Source organism: Protopterus annectens, chromosome 3.part1 (genome assembly GCF_019279795.1).
Source record: "Protopterus annectens isolate FY-2018-M chromosome 3.part1, PAN1.0, whole genome shotgun sequence".
Lineage (NCBI taxonomy): Eukaryota > Metazoa > Chordata > Ceratodontiformes > Protopteridae > Protopterus > Protopterus annectens.
Window position 1 is genome coordinate 1,031,828,429 of NC_056732.1, and position 20,601 is coordinate 1,031,849,029.

At 37.9% G+C, this 20,601-nt stretch overlaps 1 protein-coding gene across 1 annotated transcript in view; it reads right to left on the bottom strand.

Annotated features, from left to right (window-relative positions):
* LOC122797745 (centrosomal protein of 192 kDa-like) overlaps positions 1-20,601 on the bottom strand; it is a 1,194,871-nt gene that overhangs the window by 1,133,519 nt on the left and 40,751 nt on the right. Inside the window, exon 3 of the mRNA XM_044066270.1 lies at positions 13,154-13,302. Within this exon, the coding sequence (XP_043922205.1) occupies positions 13,154-13,302 (149 nt within the window). The remainder of the gene's footprint in view (positions 1-13,153; positions 13,303-20,601) is intronic.

A 20,601-nucleotide genomic window follows, 5' to 3' on the forward strand; every position in this document is an offset into this window, starting at 1 on the left:
ATTATGTTATTCCTGGTCTTTTTTTCAATGCATCTTTATTAAATCACATATGACGTAGGCAATCTTACATTTACATAAATGAAAAAAAAAACACTGACACCACTTTAGCTGCAAACATTATACATCATAGACACCATTGAAACAACTGTAGTTGCAAATATTATACATCACTTATAATTTATCCAGTTATCAAGCATTTTATGGCCAATTCAAATTCCGCCTCTTAAACCTCATTCCTACTCTGCAAAAATTGTTCCCACAATTCCCATTTGTTATGTAGTTTGTTCCGTCCATTTTCTAAAGATCCTAGTTTTCTCTGTTACTATATTTACTACTTCTAGTAAAAGTTGGTCTAGACTGATTTCCATTTTCTAGTAATTGCTTTTTTGGCAGCCACCATAATTAGAATTAGCAAAGCTTTACTATGTCTAGGCAATTCTGATTCTGTATCATAGCTCAAAAAATTCTCCCCAGTCAATCCAAACTGCTCAACCAGCATCTCCAACAGAGCGGTTTGCAGAGAGTACCTAAAGTGTGCCAGCTCATTACATTCCCAAAAAACATATTCCCAGCCACCTTTTTCTTGCCCTTCACACCAACATTTGCAATCCACCTGAGGAAAAACTCTGGAGTCTATCTGGGTTACAAAAATACCTATGCAAACACTTCCAAGCAAAGATCTTAAATCTTCCATACTGTTGCATATTTGGGAGATATACATATATCCCCCCCACTGTCTTTGCAAATTTCTTATACAATCTCTCTTCTCAATCCTTTCTACGCTTCTCTGATTCTTAAAATTATCATGCAATATTTGATATACTCTAATTATTCCTTCAATGGCAGCTTCTGTTCTAGAGTCTAATACAAAACTCTACCACTGCTGGTCTTTCATTTACGACCCCCCCTATTTTTTCTCTCTCTGCATATACACCAATATCAATCCTTGATACAAAAGGCAATCTCTAGCCTGCAGTCCAAATAAATCCTTGGCCTCTTCCCATTCTGTTACCTTTCCCTTTAAAGTTATTTGCTCTCAATACCTTGGTTCCTTTGCCAGTTTTCTCCAGTAAATTCCAGCCACCTCTTCACTATTATCTGTATCCCTAACCCTAGTCATCCCTACTGACAAAATCTCTTCTCCATTCTTGTGCTGATTTACTTATTGGAATACTCCCTATGTTATGAATGCTAATACTCTGTATGATTTTTTTTTTCTCCTTAAGAGTCTGCATCCAAAATCCCAGTCTCTCTCCTTATTTCTTGAACTTCCTCCCTGTATCATTCCTTTCCACTTTGAATTATAGTTCTCTGCTTGTGCTATGTATAAGAGCCTTAACTGTGTTGCTCTAAAATACCCCATTCAAATTGTGTAATCTTAGTCCACCTAGTTCTTCATAGGTTGGTACTAAGGCTATCGGCCCTAGGGCCTATTACAAGCCTAGCCATAGCAATTCTCTGGCTATTTCTTCCCACATTTACTTCTCTGGACCCCTGTCTAGCAGGGCAACTGACGTGATCCCCGGGGTGAATTTCCCCATCGCCCATCTAATCAAGGTTCTTTTTGAAGTGGGCCAAAGAGGAACTCTGCTTGACATGTAAGGGCAGTCTATTCCAGAGTCTGGGGAGTCTCTGGGTCAGGAACCTATCCCTCCAGCATGTTTTGTTAGTTGTGATGAGGTTTAGGCCCCTGGAGCGTGCGTCTGAGGGATTGGGATTTCTTTAAGTGTAGCATGTCCAACAGCTCTGGGTTTGACATGGCCTTGTATGTTAAGCAGACATCTCCTTTGAGTAGACTATATGCGACAGAGTATAGGTGGAGTTTTTTTTAGACTGTCAGCATAGGGCATCTGCTTTAGGCTAGTGATTTTTAGTGAGGTATTTCTGCGGCCTTTCCAGTTGTTGCAGATATCTTGAGAGGTACATACCAAACGGAGCACAGTATTCTACAATGGGTCTAATAAGGGATAAGTACAGTGGGACAATGACATTTTTTCTGGATGAAAAGCCCTTCATGATGAGGTGTGCCACATAGGATTTCCTGACTGATGTGGCGATGTGGTTATTGAAGGTGAGACCACTGTCCACCTGTGTTCCCAAGTCTCTTATCACACTTTCGGTGTTTAGTGTACTGCCACCTATGTGGTAATTCACGAGTACATGTTTTTCCCAAAGGGGATACTATACATTTCCTGGCATTGAGCTTGAGACCATGGCTCTGTCACCAAGCAGCTGTTTCTGTAAGGCCCTTTTGCAGAATATCCACATCATTTGGGGATTCAACAATGGCTCCCAGTTTGCAGCCATCTGTGAACTTTGTTAGCCAGAGTCCCTTAGTGTTGGCCTGTACTTCAGAGAAGTAGATGCCAAACAAGAGTGGTTCCAGGACTGAACCCAGAGGTACTCCACTTCTCTGGAGCTGGATTTGGAGTCTGCTACTTTTATAGTGTGGGTTCTGTCAGTAAGCCAGTTGGCAACCCATCGAGTGACGTAGGGATTAATGTCCAGCTTAGTAAGTTTATCTAGGATTCCAGAGTGGGGGATGGTGTCGAAGGCCTTGGTGAGGTCCAGATAGGCTGTGTGGACCACCTTACCCTTGTCCATGGCTCTGGAGACTGATTCGAAGTCAATCAGGCTCAGGAGACCAGATCGGCCGTTCACGAATCCAAACTGCATGGGGTCCAGTGTTTGAAGGTTGCCAATGTCAGTTTATAACTTCCATATGTTCCATGGCCTTGCAGATCAGGCTCAGACTGATGGGGCAGTAGTTCCCGAGATCGAAAGTGGATCACCCCTTGTGGAGTAGGATAACTGTAGCTGTGCGCCACTCAGTAGGCATGAAGCCTGAGTTGAGGCTATGATTAAACATGACATCTAGGTGAGGTGCCAGTTCATTTTGTAGTTCATGTAGCACACAGCCTGGGATGTCTTCTGGTCCCATGGATGCTGTATTCTTAGCTTTGGAAAGTGTATTTACCTGTGTGGCCATTACCAGAATTTGGCAATCTTTCGGTATTGAGATGGGCCCTTTAGGGGGTGAAGTTTGCACTGAATCCATCTGCCAGGATATTGGCAATATCCTTGGGATCAGTATATTTAATGCCATTCTGTTGTAGCTCAGAGCATATCTGAGCACTGCCATTTAGATTCTTGACATAGCTATATACAGAATGCCTTGTGGTAGTCTTTGGAATCTTTGGCAATTTTATTTTTGTAACTAGCTTTGGAGGATTTTATGAGGGATCTCAGCTTCTTACTGAGGCTGGTAAGGGAGTTTTCTGCATCCTGGGATTTTCCTCTTTTCTGTAACAGTTTCTTCCTTTTGCTGTAAAGTTTATTTATGGCAAGGGACCACCAGATTGGCTTTCTTTTTTTGGAGGAGATCATCTTGGTTCTATTGGGGATGGCACGATTCCTGCACGAGTGGATGTGCTCGTACAGTGCCTTAGTGAAGGATTCAGCAGTCGAACTTTGTTCCCGTCTGCATGGGTGTCATGAAGTTTGTCACTTCTGACTTGAGTAGCATAAAGTTGGCTTTGGAGAAGCATTTTTTTTTTTTTTTTTTTTTTTTTTTTTTAAACAGAGGTTTCCTTACTGGGGGGTGGAGGTGGGATGTAGAGGACGAGGGTGATTAGATTATGGTCAGACCTGACCAATGAGGGGGTGACCATAGGTGCGGAGCATCGATTTCCCATGTTGGTAATGACCAGGTCTAGGATATTGGAGCCCCTGGTGGGACTATGGATTAGTTGATCCAGGGCATTGGAATTTATGAATTCCAAGAACCTTTGGACAAAGGTGTTGGTACAAGAGTGGTTTTCCCAGTTAATGGCAGGGTTGTTGAAATCACCCAGTATTAGGGTGTTTGGTTGCATTAAAATATTTTCCAGTATGTTTAGAAAGGTGTAGTGAGAATCTTGGGGGCATGGCGGGGGATCTGTAGCAAGCTACAACTTGGATTGCAGTCTTACCTAGTGTTAGTTGCACCTGGAGAATTTCAAACATTTTGTTGGGCAATTAGCCTGGTGGTGTGAATATGGACACTCCTCCACCTTTAGTGTTTCGGTCCTGGTTTGGTGGCCGAAAACTGTGGTAAGAGTTGTAGCCTGGTATTGCAGGGGTGCTCTCTGGAGCCTTGAACCAGGTCTCTGTTACTGCACAGATATCCATGTTCTCCATTTTTAGGAGTGCCTCGAGAAAGTGCATTTTGAGGTTTAGACTTCTAGCACTGAGTAGCATTACCTTCAGATTTTGCAAGTTTGTACCTGTTACGGTGGTGGTTTTGTCCTTTGAACTTTGCCTAAAAAAGGCAAGAATCAGCTTATCCCACTTGAACCTTGCAGTCTTCCCTTACTAGATAAAATCCTTCAACTTCTTTTATTTGCTATCCATAGCTTCTCCTCTGGTTGACAAAAAAAATATGCCTGACCTGTATACAAGACTAAAGGGACTAAACATTTCAATTGCTTGTATCGTTAGTATCCATACCCATACAACAAAGCTTCCGGTTTCTCAATTTTTGTATCATCTTTGGTTTAGTCTCTTCCCACATATCCTAAGCTGCCACAATAGAGTCACTTCTAATCCATATTCTTAAACACTTCATTTTATCATGTCCCCATAAAAATGGACATTGCTGGACCAATTAGTGCATGGGTACATAATTTACCACTATTGCCTTTGCTCTAGCTTCATTAAATTTTGTATCCAGAGAAGATTTGAAACGGTCTTAAAATGTTCCACAACACTAATGCCCCCTTCTGGTTTTGTCATGTACAAAATATCATCTGCAAATAGAAACAGCTTTTCCTGACTACCATACTAATTATATCCTTGCATTTTTGAGTCCCTTATTTTCTTTGTCAATTGTTCTAAATATAATTCAAACAAAGGGGAAATGGACAATCCTGCCTGGTTCCTCTACGCAAGCAGAAGTGATCAGAGAACCCTACACACCAATTTTCACTTCCAATCCCTCATATATACTCAATCAACTTTATAATTGTATCAGAGAAAGCAAATACTTCCATTGCCCAGGTCATGAAGTCCAAGTCTATTGTCAAATGCTATCTCTGAATCAAGACCCACCAATAACAGTGGTATTTTCTTACATTCTGCTTCCTTCTGGATCGTCAATGTTCTGTTAATATTGATAAAATGTTTGCCTCCCCTCCACAAAACCACAATGATCCATATCTATCAATTGTGTGTTATCACTTTTTCCATTCTTTTAACCATTATAGAGAAACACTTTATAATCATGGTTTAGTATTGAAATGCACCTGTATGAAGTTGGATCTGATGCATTGTTACCCTCTTTAGGTATTACCATTATCACTGCCTTCTTCCAAGATGCTGAAACTTCTCTTAAAATACCGTTAAACAAAACATCCAGATTGTTCAGTTTTTTCCTCCTAGCTTCCAAACTCACACAGGAATACAGTCTATTCCTGGGGACTTTCCTGTAGATTAGTTATATATAGCACTTTGTATCTCATATCTTCCCTATCCTGTTAGTAACTGAGCCTTATCTACCTCTAGCCTTGGCATATTTCATTCTTCCATAAACATTGCCATTTGCATCTTTTCTTGATCTTCATATTTCTCTGCTTTATACAAACTTTTATAACATTTTCATAAATTTTCAAAATATTTCTAATACTTGTAGGATCTTGTTATCTTCCTTGTTGTAGGCTCCCTAAGCTTGGTGACGGCCCTTTCCACTTTGTTACCGGAGTCGCTGTGCTAACAGTTTTTGTACTCTAGAATGATCAAAAACAGTTGAACCGCAATTGTTCTAAATTTGTCCATATTAAATTGAGGTAAGACCTTATTTTCTTATCAGCATTCTGCAGTTACTCCTTTTCTTGTTCTGAGAGAATCCCCTATTTTGCAATACTTTAACATTTGTCAGTCCCTCTAAATTTTTGTTACTTCTTAACCACATCTCCCTTTCCTTCATTTCCACCCTAGTTTTAAACTCCACTTTAATTCAATCCTAGCTATATTTTCAAAAAAATTTCTACCTTCTCTAGTAGCTCCTGAATTAATCCAAAACACATTCATTAACTTGCTCTCTCCAGACGATAGGTGGGAAAGCGCCAGTGTCACATTTTTATTTCATTACCTTACATGTTTTAGCTATTACTGGAACATGATCTGAAAGAGTTATTGGGTGCATTTTAAGACCTTCAATTAAATGCACATGTTCCTGTGAGATATAAATTCTATTTGGCCTAGCCCAAATTTGGTATCTTGGAGAACATGTAAATTCATTCTGAACTCTTAGTACTGAATTCAAATCTTCCATGCCAAACATTTTCATAAAATTCTTCAAAAATCTACCCTCCGTTGTTATATTTTCCCTTCTAGGCCCCCCCAGAAACATCTTCACTGTTACAAACCAAATTCCAGTCTCCACCTATAAGTAAAATTCCTTGCTGAAAGACAAATTCTCCCAGAATTTTCTTACGCTCCATTACGGCAGCTTTAGGTGGAATGTAAATGCATGCCAGTGTAATCCTCCTCCCTTGCCAGTGCCCTTAGTACTATATATCTTCCATTATTGCTCCCCCTGCTTCTAATCACTACTGGAGTTCCTCTTGCAATTAATATAAGTAACCCCCTCTCTTTCTCTGTCCCAGATATTTCACTGAATAAATATCCTAAAAACCTTTATCAAATTCACATGTTTGATTCTTTCCAGGTGTCTCTCCTATAGCATAGCTATTTGCACTCTACATTTTTTAATATAGTTCACTACTTTTTCTTTTTTATATTTATCTGCAAGACCATTCAGATTGAAAGACATTACAGAAAGCCAATTCCTCTTATACAGTTACCACCTTATATGTGCAGCTGCTTTTTTGTTAAATGTCTAGTTTTAATTTTAGGTTACATGCATACACTGTTTGGCAGGCTAGTCTTTTATACAGTTTCTTGTCATATCCATTTGAGCCTATGCCATATCTTGCATAACTTTTTTTAAAGCCCTCAAACAGAAAAAAACCCAACCCCCAAAAACCTAATAACTAAACACACAAAACTATGTACATCTTAAAATATTGAAGTTTATTTTCTTCCTAAGAAGAAAACTAAGCTGACAGCCACACAGATAGGCTAGAGTTAAACAAAAAGAAAGATTAGTCATGCTAAGACGCAAAGTACAGCCTGTACTATTAGTAAGAGCCATTTGATTTTGTCTATATTTACAGCTCTCCCAGCATAGAAAACACTTGAATGCTTTCAGTAAAAGCGTTCTCCAAGCCATTTCTCTATCAAATTGTTGTCCAGTGACATGTGAACCAGACAAAAACTGCTAAGGGTGCACTGTTTACCAAAAATAAAAGCCTTATAATATTCAATTTTTTTTTTCATTTACATGCTTTGTAATAAACTTAATAGATAATGCCTAGGGACATAACCCAGTCATTTCCCTATGCAAGCATGGGAAAAAGCACACCGATTTTTCTTTTGTCACACTCAACTAGATCTTTCCTCTCTTCCACCTCCCCCTTTATGTTTTACATTGCAGGGCCTACATTTCTTAAAACTGAAGGGAGAAAGAGAAAACTAAAGCACCAATTTATATTAGTACCCCTGGTCAATAACACACAGAAACCTTTACTTTAAGTCTAATTGGTTTTGTCTCACCTTTAAAGCCCTCCCAGCTGGGAAAACTTCTGATTGCGTTCAGACACTATCTCCTAGCCAATTTCTCTTTTTTCCCTTTTCTCCAAGCCAATTCCCTTCCATCAGACTGTCTCCAGTTTCTATCAGATTGTCTTCATGAAAACATGAAGACCAGCTAGAGAATTGCTACCAAGTACACATGCATTTGCTAGAAAAAAGCCTCATAATATTCATTTACTTGCTCCGTCTCAAAACTAATCAATCTAATGTGCTTAATACAGTCATTTCCCCATGCAAGAATGAAAAACGCACATTATTTTTTAACTTTGACATGCCTTTTTAACTTTTTTTTTAATACACATTGCATTACCTGTATTTTTCAAAACTGTATGACAGAGAGGAAGGTAGAAAAAGAAAAACTGCACCTGTTTACAATCCCCATTATACTTAAAAATGGCGTGCAATGAAAACCATGCACCACAAATACAGTACTATTAAGAACATTTCTCTTTACTTGGTTATCTTTCTCCCTAGTCTTCCCCTCCCCAAAGCATTTTTCCGAACATTAATATGACGTAGGGCATATACTAGAGTTCCCCCACAAATCCATGAAATTTTGAAAAAAATCCAATATTTCCAGATTTTCTTGTTCTATCACAAATTATTGCATTGTAATCCCACATTGAATTACTGGTTTTATTACTGTTCTTCCAGTATCCAAATCCTGTCTCTGCTTCATTTCCAACGTACTCTATTCTTCTAGTGTACTCTATTCTAGTAAACTCTCATGCTCCTTTCCTGCTCTCCATTTTCCACTGGAATACTGGATAAGGGTTCACAGGTAGTGTCTCTCTGCAGTCTTTCTCATCAGAACAAGAAGCAGAATCTCCCGTTTCACAGCTCACTTTTATTGGACAAAACATTTGTACTCCCTCCTTAGCATTCACATCAAAAAATGATTTGGTCCCTCCAGGGAATAATACTTTAAAGACAGCTGGATAGAGCAGTTTGAATCTCTCATCAGTGTCCCAACATTCCCTGTACAGTGTAATGAATTTACTCCTCTTCTGACTGGTGTACAGTGAGCAATCACTGTCCACAAACACTTGTCTCCCACCTTTTAGCATTTTGTCCTTTTGCCACAGTTTTGTCAGAATCATCTCCTCCTGCTGATAGGATTGCATCTTTACTATTAACGGTATAGGTTGCTTTCTTATAGCTAGGTTTGATGCATACACATGATGTGCCCTTTCAACTAGTAACTCCTGCCGTGGAATACCAGTTCTAGTTGCTTATTTGTGCTTTCAAAAAATTAATGCAGTCTGTTCTTTCTAGCTTCTCTAGTATAGCTGAAAATCTCAGGTTTTCCCTACATGCTCTGTCCTCTAATTCTATTTTTTTGAAACCTCTTCCTGGGCAGTTTCTCATTCAGCCAGCCTTTTCTTCATTTTGACCTGTTTTTTTTTTAGCTTTATCACCTCATCTGATTATCTGTTTAAAGCTTCTTTCATTGTTTCCAGCCTTTTGTTGTTTGCGTTGATATACCCAATCAGTGTTTGGTTTAACCAGTCTGTATGCAGTTGTCTTGTATCTTCCTGTAGGTTACTGGAAGTCATGTCTGAAGGTTGCATTGCTTTATGCTGGACAGCTGCAGAACGTTCCCCAGTCAGAGTTTTCCTCAATTTTTGGAGCGGATTTTTTCCAGATCATCTTTATTTCGGGCATCCAGGCAGTGCACTTAGTAGCCAGTTACTGAAATTTACCCATAAACACAAGTCTACTAGCTCTCTCTACTGAGTTTCTGTTTTCTGGAAACAAGCTGCTACTCAGTGTGCAGCCATCTTTGAAACCATATCATTATTGGTCTTAAGTGCGAGACTCCTTTTAGTAAGGGTCCTAACCAAGATTTGTGGTGCTATACATGCAAATGTCAGTACACAAGCAGATACTGCAGAACAGTTTAACTTATTCATGTTCAAATTTAACAAGTAATTAAAAGGATAACTTTAGAGAAGAGTACAATGTAAAAATCCAAATGAGTGGCATAGTCCAGGAAAAACAGCCTCTACTTCTAAATGCAAAATGTCTTTGCATTAGGTTTCCTAACTTCTTTTAAGCAGCTTTTAAACATGACTAGAAATAGTATTTTGATTTCAAATAGCAATTCTATCATCCAAGTTGAGTCATAGTTCTGAAATTCAAACAAAGTACCCAACACTGTCAATAAGGATTTGTGGAGAGGTAATAGCTACAGTAGGACAGTGATGAGGAACACCAGCAGAGTATCGTGACTGTTTTGGTCAAGGGATACCTATTAGAATTAGACTGCCCCCCACTTTTTTTTTTTTTTATTTGTTTTGGAGTATCGCCTTCTAAATCAGAGGAAATGCAAAAATGTATAAAAGTCACACCTTGTGAAACAAACCATCCATCTTCCAAAAAGAATAATCAGGAATGACAGCTCAAAAGATTTTGACCTAATAGTTATATTTAATCAGATCCATCTCAGAAAACCACAAATCTATACCAAGTTTAGAAATATGTGGATCCTCCTATGTATTGCGCCAATGTTACTTTCCTGCTTACTACACTAATACACTGCGAACCACAAATTAAATTAATACTCTCCACCATGCAGAAATGAGTGGATTTAGTTCCTAATGCGGAACAGTGGGACAATATGTAATGTTGCCTCCTCACAGCAAGAGGTGGGGCGCTTGTGAGAAGTCTGCATGTCCTCTGTTTCTGGCTGCACTGCTTTCCCCCACATTCCACAAAACCTGCAGCAGGTGGATCAGGGGATTCCAAGTTGTCAAAGTTGTAAGAGTACATGATATGGAAGAAAGACCTACAACCTACTTCCGTTTCCCCATTTGATTTGTAAACTCAAACAGCAGTGGCTGTCGGGGGGCACTCTGGGAGTAAGTTATGACTCAGAGTTCTTCCATATTTATACATACCATCACTGTATAACTATCAATCTTGATCTACAGGTGATCATAAACATCCTGAAAAGTAGTCAAGGCCCTTTAAATTACTTTCAGTCCCTTCACATTCATGCAAAATCTTTGTTTAGACCAGTTATCCTGCACTAGACTTCAGATGGAGAAATTAGTGTTGCACCAATAGACAGATTCTCCCCCCAATAAGAATTAATTTCTACTGAAACAATTATAAATACCAGCGGACCAAAGGACTGGTTCTAAAGATTTAAGCGATACCAGTAAGTTTCTCTAACACAACGGCCTAGATAACTGTAGGGCATGCATCCCAAAGCTCATTCTGCTTTGATGGCTTGCTGTTGCAAGGACTTTGTCAGGACTCTCAGTGGGTTTGTACTGAGAATGACAAAAGTAATAAATCACTGAATCTCTCACTGTTCATATAAGTTGCTGATGCTGAAATGGTCCGAGAACACTGCCATTTACAATTACCCTAAAAAAAATGTTTACTGTCTATCCTATGTAAACGGGTCAACAATCCTCTTGTTTTTGTTACTATAATGTAGTTATCCAAGTAGAAGAGTACAAAAGATTAGCCCAGATAAAATTACTTTAGCTAGCAGATCTAGGAGATTCTCTCTAATGCCCTCCCTGAGGGGGGAATAAAGATGTTTTGTTGAAATTTCAAGTAATTTATTCAGTCAAGTAGGAAGATGGACAAGAGTTCTTGCTCTAACAAGGCAACTTTATTCCTCCCACAGGGAAAGCATCAGAGGGAGTCTCCTACATCTGCTAGCTAAAGTGATTTTATCTGGACTAATTCTTTCCTTTGTACTCCGGTTGGTCCCGTCACCCTTTGTGTCACAGGTGGGATACCAGACCAGACTTGAGCTTTCTGGATTACCTCTGTTTTCAGTTATCCAACTACAGTAAAACACCTGTGTTGTGCTTCCTGGAGTGTGTAAACAATGGCACTATGTATCAGTTAAATATCTGTATGTTGTGGGCAGCCAACATGCAAAGCTCTAAAATGAGACATTAAGCCATCTGAAATCTGTGACTGCTTTGATTGTGGTTTACTCTGGAATGTTCAGATGACATCGTTTATATCCATAAACTTTCATATACAAGTTCTGCTTGATAATGGCAAGCAGAATCTTCCAAGCCACCACCCCAATGATTTTATATTTATGATTTATGAACTTGTTCAAATGGGAGAAATCTCACTTATCTTGATAACTTACCCTTTCCGATAGCAACCAGAAGCAGACTGGAGTCTTTACCTCTCTGACCAAGATACAACCTATACGTTTTAACAATTTATTCATCCTTTGTAAAGTTGTTTGTACTTGGGTGTGGGAGTCTGTGGAACAAGCTGTGTTTACAGATTCTAAACACACAGCATCACAAAGCCTTGATGTACCGTCTATAAAACCAGTTTCTAAAAAATATAGAAACTTGTTTCCAAAATGTATTAGAAGAAAAGGAAAATGACACAGCAGTAACTTTGAAGGTCTCTAGCTGTAAACAACTTTTTTCCTGCTCAACTAGAATTTTAATTGCTTTGATTCTTCATTATATTGTTCTAACTGAAGAAAAGTGTTTCATTCCTTTCCTGTAAAATTGTTTAATATCTATAATGCAACTCTTGATAATGAAGAGTTGTAGGGACAAACATTCCCTTACACAAGAATTTAATTTTACCCAAATTAATTGGAGCTTGTTGACATAAGAACTCTGTCACTGCAGCATTAAGTAATCTGCCTCCGAGTTAAAACTAAGTCATGCAACTCTTTCCAAAACCAGCCTTGACACAGGCATCCTTCACAAGACAGCATCATATCTACACTTCAGTGAATTAATTCCTGTTCTGTTCATTATATTTAGTCACTGGGAAGTGTAGGAGCAAAAGCCTACATTGGGCGTTGCAGCAGCCCCTCCACAAAAGTTGCTACTGTTGTAATACTGTAATGTAACTCTGGTGGCAGACGACTAGGCAAATGGGGGGAGTACTGAACTGGTCAGTGGAATTAAATAGATCTTATTTTCCTCACAGGAAAATAGACCTTAAATGAATGCCTGGTATATGTTCTGAGAGACTGCAGGACACACAAAACGCATTCATAACACTTACACAGGCACATGAGCTAAATATTTGCAGAAGATAAAACAGATAATTATCCCACTATGAAGCTTTTTTCAAACATGAACCAGAACAGTGAATGTCAGGATTTTCAATCAATGGCAAAATATGCTGTAAGATACAACTTTGATTAAACAATGCTGTGGTTGCAAACAGAAATACTTTGAATCATTTACAAATCCTCAAATAATAGACTCAAAACTATGATGTAATTATGCACATTAAAGGTGTCATAAATACTGCACAGATGTGGGACAATTTCATGCAAGAACCAGAAGCAAGAAACTATAAACTGTGCCTTTAAAAATGCCTGCCTGAAGGGTTGCAAATAAGCTGCTTATCCAGAAACCATCATAAACAGACTAATTGAAATAAAGTGCATTACTCAAGCAACTTGCCCAACAGCTACCTTCTGTATAAAGCAGGTTAAATGTACCTGACAAAATGGATCCAAATTTAATGACATCCCAAGTACTTCAGGATCTGGCATCTCGTGCCCTTCTGTGGGCCCTCTCTGCATTTCAGGTGGTACCAACTGCTTGAAGTAGGCTTCCAAGCCATGACGTAGCTCCTCTTCATCAATGTCTTTTAATACAAACATTTAAAAAGAAAAAGTATTGAGATTCAAATGCATCTTAGGAAAAGCAATAAACAAAACCATACAAAATATCACAGTAAACCAAATACCATACACAAACTAATTCTCGGTCAGCTAACATAAAAAGAAAAGAAGTTTTCATCTAGCTCAAAATAATGGATCTAAAATTTGAATTTTCAAAATGTGCCCAGACTAACAGCTGAATTCATCATCTTTTCCTCAAGATGAAGAAAATGTGTAGTTTTTTTTCCACTTCCATTCCAGAGGAAAAAAATGTGAGAAAGCAAGTTTCCGTGCACATGTAAGAAGTTCTCAAAAATGGATCTTGAGCAATCATATCACAGTCAGCTTTAAGAGTTTACTTTTATTTTGCTCATCTAATGTTCAAAAGAAGATCACGAGGGCAAACCAATGGTACTTTGCTAGAAAAACAAGGTCAACAATTCATACCTAATGTAGTAGGATTCAAAAAGCTCTCAGAGCACCAACATCCTTAATATCTTACTAAGTTAAGATCATTGTACACCATCCATGTTTTGCAGTCAGCATAACCAAAAACTAATGCAACCTTAAGAGCATCTGGACTATTTTGAGTGGGTGGAATATTACTCCAAACATTTATATAGCAAAAAAATGCAAAACATATGCATCTTAAAATGAAGGATTGTGAGCAAGAAGCACTATGGAAAGACAAACTAAAGTGAAAAGCTCAAGTAACACTTCACTGTAAATGTGAAAGCGCTGCAGCTACTGTCAGTGCAGTGGAGTAAGTCTCATTAAATGACATTTCAAAAATATTAACTAAACTTATACATGTAGCAATACAAATATCTCAAAACAATGAAAAGAACCATGAAAACAGTACATTTTTTGCACTTGACAGTAGATGTTAAAATTCCTCACTGATGCAGCAACCTTTTGATTATATGGGCTTGCAGGCAGGATACAACCACCGGCCAACTTCACAAATCTCTGTCTCCCATACCTCCACTTTGACTGCTGATTGGATAGTTCACTAGAATGAACAGGCAGATTAAAAAATCTTAAGAACTTTCTTATCCATAAAGAGAAACAGCTTACTCACCCTGAACCTCTAAAAATAAAATATCCAAAAACATTCTATCCCAACTACTACACACTGAAGTCGGACAGCAATTGGGTGTGTCTATGGTAGCAGTGAAAAAACTGATCATTGTTATGGCAAGTGCAACTTGTACAACTATACTTTTTTCACACTCACTGCTGCAGGAACCTTGCTATATGGGCTAATTACCAAAGCCTATTCAACCTAGGAGAAGGAAACAGGAGACCCCTGCAGAAGGATCCCAGCAAAACCAGTGCTGGACCTGGAAAGGGAATCCAGTTTGTAATGCTTTGCAAATGTGCAGAGAACCAAGTTACTGCATGTAGAATGCTTCAATACTCCACCCCTTTCAAATACCCCACTGTAGATGCCAAGGCTCCAACGGAATATGCCTTGATACTACTGAAACTGATTTACCATGGTGGGTATAACAAAAGGTAATAGACAGCCGCCTACAAATGGTCCAACACTGGTTGCCCCTTCTTTGTCCTATCAAAAAATAAACAGCTCATCAGTTTTTCTAAAGGACTTTCTTCTGTCAATATAGTACCCAAACTGCCTAGGTACGTCCAGAATATGTACAATCTTCTCTCCCTAGCTCTGAGAATCTGGATAAAACACAGTAAAATTAATGGCTTAATTCAAAGTAAACTCAAACAAATCTGGGCATAAATGAGGGATTTGTTCTTAGTGACACCCTCTATGGTAGATGAGATGAAGGTCACCCATCATGAGAACTTGAAACTCGCTCTTCTTGCAGTTGTAAGAGCAATAAGTAATCTTCTGTGTGATAAATGTTAAACTGTTGAGCTGGCTCAAAGGGAAACTAACTTTTCTAGCACAAAGTTAAGATCCCAGAAAGGAGGCATATATTTTCTGTGACGTTTAAGATACAAAAATTCCCTTCAGAAACAGTTTTACCTAAAGCAAAGAAAGGGACAGAATCCATTGGCAACCATGCTGAAATCAGCAATAAAAGTCAGAGACCAGCAAAAACTGCACATAAAAGAGATGTAGTCCAAGTAATCACCACCGCAGCTGCTATAATCCACAAAAGTCTTAACACAGTTATTGAGCGCTTTCGTCTCAATAAAGAGACTTCATCAGAATAACAAAGAAGGTATAAAGGCAGTTTAAATACTAATATCAATTGAAATTCCACCAATGAAATGTTAAATGCAATTCAAAACCTTCACACATCAATTAAAAAAGCCTGGATAGGATCACCACAAAGCAGCTTCTTGCAGCATGTATTAAACAATGTAATGGTTCAATATATTTAACCAAACTTTTTTTAAAAAAAAAACACATGCACCTTTTAGTTTGTTCTATATCCAAGGGTTTTACAGTTACTCCGATAGGGTAATTTCAAAAGAATATTTCAGTCTATTGAAAGGGGTCAAATTCATTCCAGAAAAGAGGGGCAATTTAGAAGATCTTTTGTCCCTCAAATTATATACGATAAACTTAAATCTCAGCATATTTTTTTCAACTAATGAACTAACCCCTTAAGTGAAAATACAGAAAGCAGAGCAGGTCCACCCAAAAGAAAATGTGCAGTTAATCCACCACTACATCCTTTATTGGATACATATGAGAAAGTAGGCATGGAAGACATTTATGATCTTCATTTAAGTGATACAAAAATACCTTGGAACCTTACCAAAAGAGAATATACTTTGTTAATGGACCTTAGGAAGGATGACTCAGTTCGCATCATGGCCCCAGATAAAGGTGGGGGTACTGTACTGTACAGGGCGATGGATTATTCTAATGTGATGCAGGAAATATTATTTGATGGTACAACATATGTAGTGGGTCTCAAAACATTAGATAAACATTGCCTATTCACGTATTTATTCATTTTTAGAAGAATATATTATAAATCAGAGAATAGATGTGGAGGACCATAATGTTTTGTACAATAAAAAATTATTCCTGTATTCTTTGGCATAGCCAAGGTTCATAAAAAAATTGACCCCCCCCCCCATAGGCCCATAGTTGCAGCAAGTGGGTCTAAGATGCATCCACTAGCAGTATATGTTGATTTCTGGGTACGTGTGGCAGAGAAAACTGAACATCTAATGAAAGACTCATGGGACTTTTGGGGTCATTTAAAGAACGAATTATGGAAGGAGGATTTGATTTATCTAGCAGTAGATGTGAAATATTTACTTACTGTTATTCCTAGAGTAGATGGGATGGCTTTGAGGATGCCTTTTTTCGTTTTTCCGATCTTGCACATGACCAACTCACACTTATATGTGAAATTATGAGTCTAGTCCTAGAAAATAATTATATTTAATTTTAAGGGCAAGTTTTATCAGCACATTAAAGGGGTGTCAATGGGGGCGGCTTGTGCCCCCTTGTATGCAAATTTAGTACTGTTGGGATGGGAGACCAACCATGTATTCCAATGTCCCTTTTGGCAGAGAATTAGAATGTACGCCAGATTTCTGGATGATATTTTTATTTTGTGGGACGGACCTAGTACTGAGGTTGAACAATTTGTACAATATCTTAATACAACAGAATTTCTAAAATTTACATACAAGTTTGATGGTTCACGTATCAATTTTCTAGATACATACATCTTCCATGACAATAGTGGTTTTAAATAAAGGATTTTTCTAAAGGAAATGTTCTGCAATTCTTATTTATTTTCAAAGTAGCCACCCTATAACTCAAAAAAGAAGTATTGTGAAGGGAGAAGCTATCAGGGTAGCACATATAACATCACATCATGATGATGTAATAAGTGAACTAGATAAAATTTGTATTTTATTCCAGGAGAGGGGATACCCCAAAGAATTTATAGAAATAATAGATTAAATATATACAAAAAGGGGTACTGTTTACAAACCAATGTTGGGAGTGGGTTTGGCCCTATCTAATACTGAATGTAAGACTGAAACCAACAAGGTCTTGTATGAGAAAGCATGTGTTTAACAATATAACCATCTTAACAAAAAGCTCAAGAATGCCTTGAGTTCCAATTGGAACTTTTTTTAGGGTAATAAAAGATGTTTATAAGGTGGTAAAGAAACAAAATTTGTATATAGTTCAGGAGCAAACTAAGCTCCTGGAACATAGGATAGACAGTTCTTGTACAATAGCTGTTAGTACAAGGCCTTGTGGAGCTTGCAGTCAATGCCCCTGAGACAAGAGAATTGGTAAACCACGTTATCAAAGATGTAATCAGTTATAATGAAAAAACTAGTGATGTTATTATAACAAATGATTACGATTTTAAAATTTACAACCTCAGCAGCACTACTGTTACAAAAGAATGGGCCAACCTATTTCAAAGAGGGTTGAATTTTGTACCTTCGAAAAAATTTAACCTAGAAAAGACATTACTAGATGTTATGTTGTTTACTAGAAAATTGAATCTAACTCTGGATGGAATCAACCACGAGACTAATTATTCTGTACTGTGTAAAAAGCTAGTTCATTCAATCCCCCATTGCATTCTGCTATGCAATTATTTCAGGGTATATGTATGAAAGAGATCAGGGACTTGTCCAGAACTGTACACAATTCCACCCACCTTAATTTAACTCGAGATGAAACCATCTTGTTGAATAGTACTTCCAATAATAAATCCATCCAGGTTATGAAACCGGGGGGCGTCTAGTGGTCATGGACCAAGAAAGATACATTGACTGCATGCTTGAACATCTATTCGGGAATGGATATCAGGAAATTTCCCGCAATGAATTGAATATAGCATAAAGGCATATTGATATGGTCCTGATGGACTTGCTCCTAAATAATCAAATCACTAAGGTTGATTACAACTATTGTATGCAAAAATATCCAAGGATCCCAACTATATTTGGGATCCCAAAAATTCACAAGGACATCCTACATCCTCCATCGAGACGTATAGTGGACGCAAAAGGCTCAAAAAGCATTTCTATAGCTAAGTTTTTAGATTAGCTAAAACATGTCTTGTCTAAGCACACCCATATTATTAAAGATTCATGGGATTGCTTGAAAAAAAATCAAACATGAATATTATTCAGATATTTTCTCTACCATCGATGTTAAGGATTTATTTAATGTCATACCTCATGATGAAGGTATCGAGCTGTTCTATGATTTTCTTTGTCAGCACACAACATTTACCCATTCTAAAGATCTTAAAGAACTTTGATGGAACTAGTTTTAGAGAACAGCTTTTTGATATTTTAGGGACATATATTCAAACGGACATCAGGAATTGCCATGGGGGCAGCCTGTGCACCAGTCTTTGCCAATATTGTCTTGACTCAGTGGGAACTGACCAGAGTTTTTACACCAACAGATGTCACAGTGTAGGTTTTATGGCCGTTATCTAGAGGGCATTCTCATTTTTTAGGGTAGCAGTCCCGATCAGTTGTCTGAATTCCTACTGCTTCTCAACAAGAGCACTACATTCTTGAAATTCACAATGGAAATGCACACTGATCATATTAGTTACCTAGACATACAGATCAGCAAAGACTATCAAAAATACCTTACATCGAACATATACAGGAAGCCAACATACTCTAACTTCCTAATCCATTTTGAGAGTGGGCACCCCCTGCACCAAACGCAGTCTCTAGTGTAAGGTCAGGGGGTCAGATTGGCCTGTATGATCAGCAATCTAGAGGGCTTCATTATGAAAAGGGATGTTTTATTGGGTATGCTGACTAAAAAAAGAGGATTATCCAGAGGATTGTGTGAAACCTATTTTAGATGAAGTCACTGGGTTGGGAGGGTGGCTTAATGGCTAAGGTGTTTGCCTTACAAACACAAGGTGCAGGGTTTGAGTCTCACAAGGGATAATTGGCTAGGCTTAAAATGGCTCTCAAGGGCAGTTAGCTTAGTACTAACCTATGAACCTATGAAGAGAATCGAAGGACATTTTTATCCATTGTTACGTTTGGATAGTTCAGGATTGTGTGCACCTCTTGGGAGCAGTGGTTCGACAACTGACAGGGGGGAGGTTATAGTCATGGTTTGATTCTCACCTATACCCCTTGGTTCCAACAGATTCGGGACATTACTTGCAAAGACTGGTTTATTTTAACCAGTGATCAAAGCACACAGGCCAAGTTAGCAAATGTACCCAAAGTTGTTTACAAAAAAGATACTAGTTTAAAAAACTAGTTAGGGAAGAACAAAGACACCACAAGCAAGACCCTGGGAAAATGCCCAAATGTGTACAATGTACTCAATGTAAATATATATTGGAAGGGGAGAAGGTCTTTGTTGAAGGTCATGGATGGCTGAGAATGTACCAAAGTAACTGTGGTACCAAGAATGTTGTTTATGCAGCTATATGCCAGATATGCCCAAGATTTTATATAGGCAAAACCAAGAAGACCTTTAGAACACGTATATATCAACATATATACAGACACAGGAAAACAAACCAAAATAATGCACTTGCAAAACACATTTACTCTTATCCTGGTCATCACTTTAAATTTACAGTAATGGAGCAATTGACATTGGATGATAGAGGAGGGCCCATGGACTTGTTGCTAGAATTTAAAGAACTCATTTGGCAACTGAGGTTAAATGCTACAATCAGTCCAGGATTAAATGAGGTAGCTTCCTTAACCAGCTTTTTAAAATTAAAGGCCGACTTTCATTTTTAATGCCTTTTTAATACTTTTTTATACTTAATGTTCAAACTGATTTTCAAAAACTATTGTATCAAGCAATCTCATTGTCAAACTGATTCTTGAAGTATAATTTGTCTGCATTTAAAATACTGTACATATGTTTACATGTTTTTGCCATGAATAGTTCTAAAACATTGATTTAAGTACAATATTATGTGCATATATAGGGTTTTTTTTAGGGAGTCTGTATTTTTAAATATTCTTAAACATTTTCAGTATCTCATGAATGTTAATTATGATTCTTATAAGAACAAGAAATTGTGACTGTTAATTTTATTCTGAAGAAGTCTCAGTAATTGTGACTAAAGCGCTCAATACATTTTATCACTTTCTTCTATCCAGTCCGCTTACGTGCCTTTCATTTCTTAGTTTTTGTGTGGGATTAAAAAGGGTAATTGTAAGACTAGCAAATTGGTCTATTTAAGTGTTTGTGCCACATGTTTTTACCTTTATGTAGGCAAGACCGAACATCCCTCAAGATATAGAATATATGAACATGCAAATGATATCAAAAATGGGAAGCAGAATAGTGCACTGTATAA